The sequence below is a fragment of the Saccopteryx bilineata genome, chromosome 4 (assembly GCF_036850765.1).
Source record: "Saccopteryx bilineata isolate mSacBil1 chromosome 4, mSacBil1_pri_phased_curated, whole genome shotgun sequence".
NCBI lineage: Eukaryota > Metazoa > Chordata > Mammalia > Chiroptera > Emballonuridae > Saccopteryx > Saccopteryx bilineata.
The window spans coordinates 162,635,741-162,641,740 of record NC_089493.1 but is presented as its reverse complement, the minus strand read 5'-3'; the positions used below and the strand labels follow the sequence as shown (position 1 = coordinate 162,641,740).

General features: G+C 51.8%; 1 protein-coding gene across 1 annotated transcript in view; it reads left to right on the top strand.

Moving 5' to 3' along the window:
• The first annotated feature begins 1,667 nt into the window (after positions 1-1,667).
• The window catches only part of SPOCK1 (SPARC (osteonectin), cwcv and kazal like domains proteoglycan 1), a 523,795-nt gene continuing 519,462 nt past the window's right edge, over positions 1,668-6,000 (top strand). The window contains exons 1-2 of the mRNA XM_066272544.1: positions 1,668-1,987; positions 2,565-2,744. Coding sequence (XP_066128641.1) covers positions 1,679-1,987; positions 2,565-2,744 — 489 coding nt within the window. The 5' untranslated portion in view covers positions 1,668-1,678. The remainder of the gene's footprint in view (positions 1,988-2,564; positions 2,745-6,000) is intronic.

Below are 6,000 nucleotides of genomic sequence, written 5' to 3'. Positions count from 1 at the left end.
CTCCTGCTCTCATATACCCAGAACATGACACTGAAATACCTAAAATGTTCCCATGATGCAATAAACCACAATGACACGCAGTCCCCAGTATATAGCTGTGACTCCACTCCTTCTTCTCCCTTTCGGGAATGTTTCTAGGAATGTAAATCAGTCATAGTAATGTTGGGATAAGCATCTGCTACTTTCTAGAGAAAGTCTTAATCCAACTTCTACATATTAGACTTCACACAACCAAATTATTTGCAGTACAACTTACATATGACTGTATCACATATGTTGGAGCATGTTGGCTGAGGAGTGTGGTTTCAGACCATGATAGGGCTCCTTCTTTCCTCTCTCCCTTCCTTCCTTCCTTCCTTCCTTCCTTCCTCCCTTCCTTCCTTCCTTCCTTCCTTCCTTCCTTCCTTCCTTCCTTCCTTCCTTCCTTCCTTCCTGTGCTTCCTGAGCACTTGCTGTGCATCAGGAGCAGAGCTCGGGGCTGGATACTGGGAGCAGCAGTGCCAAACATGGGCACTGCCCTCACAGAGCTGCAGCCAGGCAGGGGCACAGAGGTGGAGTGATTTCAAGTGCAGTGAGCTTATAGCAGGAGAGCACTGTGCTCTGAAGGACAGTGCTGCCAGTGCCCTGTCCCAGTCCACAGGCTCTGCAGGGGTCACTCTGAAGAGGTCCAGATAAATAAGCTAGGGGGGATTTATGAGGCCTCTGCTGGGGGTGGGGGTGGACAGTGGCCTGGCAGAAGTGAATGCCCAGTGCTGGAAGGTGCCCACCTGCACTGAGGTCCACACCAAGGCCAGCCTGTCAGGAAGTCAGGGAAGGAGGAGGGAGTGGTGTGAGGGGGCAGCAGCAGAGGCAGGCAGGGGCCAGATGTGCAGGGCCTGGGCGCTCCTGCCAGGGGTTTGGTCTTTTGTCAGGAAAGCAACATGAAGAGTGTTAAGTATGTGCTGAAGGGAGAGGGGTGAGTGTGTCAGATTTGTTCTAAAAGAGCACTCAGATGTCTGGGGAATGGAGCATGGTTGTATAAGAGAAAGGCGGCAGGTGTCACCTGTATGCAGATGGGGGACATTAATTCCCTTCCAGCCCTATCTGACCAGACATGGTTGAGAATTTGGAAAGCGAATGGGGGTTGGAGGGTAAGACCAGCCTCCTGCTTCTGTGTCCTGTCTGTCCCTGAAGCCTGGTCTAGTTTTCCTCTTTTCCCTCCTTCCTTCCCTCCCTCCGGTCTGGGAAAACCCAACAGGGCTGATGCAACAGGGCTGGTTCAGCAGATAAGGGCTTCTGTGTAGAAGGACTTCAAGCTAAACACAAGGATGTAGAAATCATAGAAACGGAGGCCAGAAGGCTGTCTTAAGACAGACAGCAGTGGGCATGGTATAAGCATGGAGTGCAGAGACATGGGTGGGTGCATGCCCTGGGACGGGCAGTGCAGAAATTCACTCACCCCAGGGAGACCTTCCTAAGGAATGCTGATTCAGCAAGTCTGGGGAGTGAGCCAGGAATCCCTATTTTTAGGAGCCCCTTTCTCCTCCCACCAAGGCGATTCTGACTTTGGTGGCCCGACGACCTTCCTTCCCTGTGAGAATGCCTCAGTGCTGGTCGGCTTCTTGGCCTAGTATCCTCAAACCCCTCAGCCTTCTCTCGCCAGCTGGGGCCTGAAAGCTAGTTTCAGTCCCGTATTAATATGTGGAGAACATCCCGGGCTGTGCTGGACCAGGGGCGCCGGGCTGTCGGCCGGGCGGCACACCAGCGTGCGGCCGCCAGGGGTCGCCAGAGGCCTCGGCTCGTGCGCTTTGGCTCCTCCGCCAGCGGACGCCGCGCCCGAGCGAGCCAGAGAGCGAGCGGAGCCAGAGCGCTGCGGGCTCACAAAGCGGCCGGACGCGTAGCGGCGGGTGGCAGGAGCGCGAGGGAGCAAGAGGCCCACCAGCCTTCTCAGCGCCCGCGCCACAGGAGCTCGAGCAACTCGGACGCGGGGACCCCCGCCAGCCCCAAGGTACGTGCCCGCGGAACCCCGCGCGCCCCAACTTGGCGTAGTTGGGACCTCCCCGCGACCACCTAGGATCTGGGGGCATCTCCGCGCGCCCGTCTTGCTGAAGCGGTAGGGTGGGCGAGGAGAGACCCTCCCAGCTGCGGTGCCCACCCCCGCCCCGTTCTGCCTGAGCCTGCCCGTGCTCCCCCTCTTTCCCTCCGAGCTCTGGGCACCGTCTGGGGGAGTGAGTCTTGCGGACCCGGGGCTGCCCGTTTCTGTGGAGGGGGACTGAAGCCTCCCATCTGGGAGTAATGGTGTCGGGGGCACCCAGAAAATAGCTGACGGGGTCTTCTGTAGTTTGATAGCAGCTCCTAATTTGTGACGCAGCCTTTTCATTTGTAACCGAGTCCTCCCCCCAGCCCCCATTCGTGAGAGAGGTCCCCAGGTCTCTAGATCCCCGACAGGCGCCCCAGGTGTGCGAGGGACGACCCTGTCCCCGCGGTGAGATCCCCGCCCCGGGGGCGGCAGTGGAGGCGCGCGGTCCTCGGTGCTCGCCACCGCCTGCCCTCCGTTCACCGCCCCGGTGCCCCCTGCCCCGCAGATGCCAGCGATCGCGGTGCTCGCGGCGGCCGCGGCGTGCTGCTTGCTCCAGGTCGACAGCCGGCACCTGGAAGCGCTCGCGGGAGGCGCGGGCCCCAACGGCAATTTCCTAGACAATGACCAGTGGCTGAGCACCGTCTCCCAGTACGACCGGGACAAGTATTGGAACCGCTTTCGAGACGTGAGTACAGCTGCCCCCCGGCCTTACGGGCGGGGCAGCCTCCTTGATAGCTGTCTGGAGCGGGGTCGGGAGGGGACTGGTGCAGACCCCCCCACGGCAGCTTGTTGGTCCCTGCTTCTTGGGCTGCGTCTTGCCTAAGAACTTTAAAGAGAACTTCGAAGGCTTAATTCTCTTTGCCTGTTACCTGTGGTCCAGGTGCGTGTATTTGTAGGACGGGGAGGTGACTGAACTAAACGTGATGTGAACAGTGTGCAGCTGCCCAGAGAGAGGCTCTCTAAGCTTCTGAATTCTAACGTTGATGGTTGACTTTGTCAAGCCCCCTAGAGAACCTCCCTGGGCAGCAGTTATTTGGACCATCTCTAGGGTGTGCCAGAAGATTCTCTGCTGTAGAGGTGAGGTTTGGGGCTTAGCCCCCCTCATTTGTTAGAGAGCCAGGTGTTCCAGGTGTTTGGAGGGGCATGACAACGGGCCTGGTAAAATGGTGGGGGAAAGGGAATGTGGTGTTTTGATCTTGAACATTTTTTAGGGGAAAGGAAAGGGAGCAGGGAGCTCATGGAGTTAGTCCCCTGCCCTGAAGAGGAGTCTGGGTGGCAGAGGATTGCTCCTCCGGGGATCTCTGGGAGGGGAGGAAGTCATTCTTGGGCACCCAGAGGCACATCTGCTGCCTGCTGTGCCCCAAATATGCCCCAGAGGATGCAGGGGCAAGAGGCACCTAGCACAGTCCAGCAGCAGGTGGCATCCCCACTGTGCTGTGGGAGCTGTTGCCAGCTCTTTCTATTCTGCCCAGGTGGCTGGGGGTGGGCACTTCTAGATGCCTAGGGAAGAAGTTTTGTGATACTTAAGATTAGGAATGCCTGCCCTTGAGAGAGACGTGTGCCCAGAGCCTCTGTTCTTGTCAATGGGCCCAGGGCTTTTGGAGGTGGGAGATGTGTGGGAGCTACCCTCTTTCAGTAGATTTCTCTGAGCCCCATCCCGGGTGTCCCCATCCCGGATATCCCCATTCCTTGCAGAGAGGGAATCTGAGGATTCTGATGAATGTTTTCTTTTACTTTCCAAAGAGCACCTCTCCAGAGGAACAGGTGCACTCAGTCCTGAGTGAGTGCTTCCCTCTCCTCTTGCTGTTCTTTTTCCTAGTCCCTCCAGTTGACTGCTGGCTGCTTCTCTTTGAAAGGGGCTTTCAAATACTTCCAATATGCCACTAGTTATCTGGGCTCTTAATTTTGCAACAGATATTCTTCCTGCTCCTCCCACTTGCCCATGAGATCCCTGCTGTTCTTCCCCCTGGTCCCTGACCTGTTAATGGTTGGTCTTCAGTCTCTTCTGTTCAGCCCCGAGGAGCCCTGCAGTGACTACCTTTGCCTGTGGCTGAAAAAGGTGTCCCAAAGGAGCTTCCATTCATGGACTCACAGAGTAGAAATCATTTTTGTTTCTTTTACCATTACGTTTTTGAAAGAGTTGAGAAAGAGGGAAAATGCTTAACTCTAGTCCTAGACTTGGCTACTTGGACCAGGTGTAGAGGAGAAGGGCCCTTTACAGACAGCTTGGTTTGCGTGGAGCTGGGCCAGCGGAGAGCCGCTGTGGCCTTAGTGATGCGGGAGGTTTTCCTGTGCTTTCTGCCTGTTCTGGGTTTTCTAGTCGCAGTGTACCGTAAGCATGACGTTGTTCTTATTTCCTATTTACTTTACATTTTTAACTTAAAATTTTTTCTTTTCTTAATTTTTCATCCTTCTTGCAAATGGTGATATTTTTTATCCTTGGATCAGTGGTTTCCAAACCCGACTGCTCATGAAGCTCACCTGGGGTGCTTGTTAAATTATAGTGCCAGCTCTCTCCCCTGAGATTCTGAGTCCACATTTCTGGTCGACTGCTAGAAAGCTGTGTTTTAAACAAACATTCAAGGTAATTTTTATGATGTTTAGGAAATACCACCTTAAATATTGTAAAAATGTCCATCCAGCATGTAGCAAAAAGAGAAAAGCTTCTTTGTTCAAATATGTTGCTTTTTTGTTTCTGGAGTTGTTTTAGGTGTGAAGCTAATATGTATTTTAGGCAGCATGTATTCTTTTCAAATCATAATTTAATCCTTAATAACATTAAAAACATCTAAATATGTTTAAAAAACCCCAGACTTCTTTAGTTATCAATCATTTTAACTGCTGCATGGGGTCTTCTGATGCCAGTCATATATCAGACATAATTTAATGCCATTAACCTCTTTAAAGTGTTGTGAAACTCAAACTGGATAATCTTTTAGGCCAAGGCCAAGTGTCTTAGTTTGGGTTGTTTACTTGGAATAACCACAAAGCCTCAGCCTACTGGGACCAGGGAGTGAAAGATTGCTTCCCATGGAAACCAGCTGTTCAGTGGACAATGGATGAAGCCCCAGCTAGTGCAGTTGCTCGGCCAGTCTGATAGTTTTTACTGAGCCAGGCCTTGCTTGAGGTTGACAAGATGTAGCTTCTCCATTACTGTTTTAGTTGTTTTGTTGAAGCCACGATGACTTTGAAAGACTTCCCTGAGATTGTTGTTATGGTTCTTGTCAGTTTTTGGACATCTCTGTGAAAGAAAACTTGTTGCTATTCGCCTGACCGATCACTTTCTTGCGCTTGGGGGAGAGATAGTTGGAAGTAATTTTTGAACTTGTGAAACTGAAAACTAAGGGCTTCCTTTAGAAAGCTTATGATACCCATTGGTGGTGTCATTGGCTAATTTTGAAATAGAAATGATGGCACTCTGTGTGCTCCATGCTCCCCTACCTGTTGAATGTGCTGTGACATTGCCAAAGATGTCCTGATAGCTGGTTCTTGTCGCGTTGAAGTGGACCTATTGCTCTTGTACGCAGATAACCACTGTCTCCTTTCCAGAAGTAAAAATGTCAGGATTTCTCCATGTCTTGTTCCCTGGATTGATGGATCCAGGAGGAATATACCATTCAGATGTTAGGAGACATATGCTCCTTAGATGTGTTGGTGTCTGTTAGGTTGGTTCTCATTCTTTTTGTATTAATGCAATTTATATTCCAGTTACACAGTTGATCATTCTTTTTATAAAGACTAGCAGTTGGGATGTTGAAGCCAGATGGAGACCCCCAGACACAGTTTTAGGGTGGAGAAGATGAAGAAGGACAGATGTTCGTATTTAGTTGTACAATGATTTCCCACTTCCAACCATCACACATCTAACTTCTATGTGGTTGAGGTTGAAGAGTCAAGATGCTACAGCCATTGTCCTGATTTATTTTCTGAATCTTATTTGG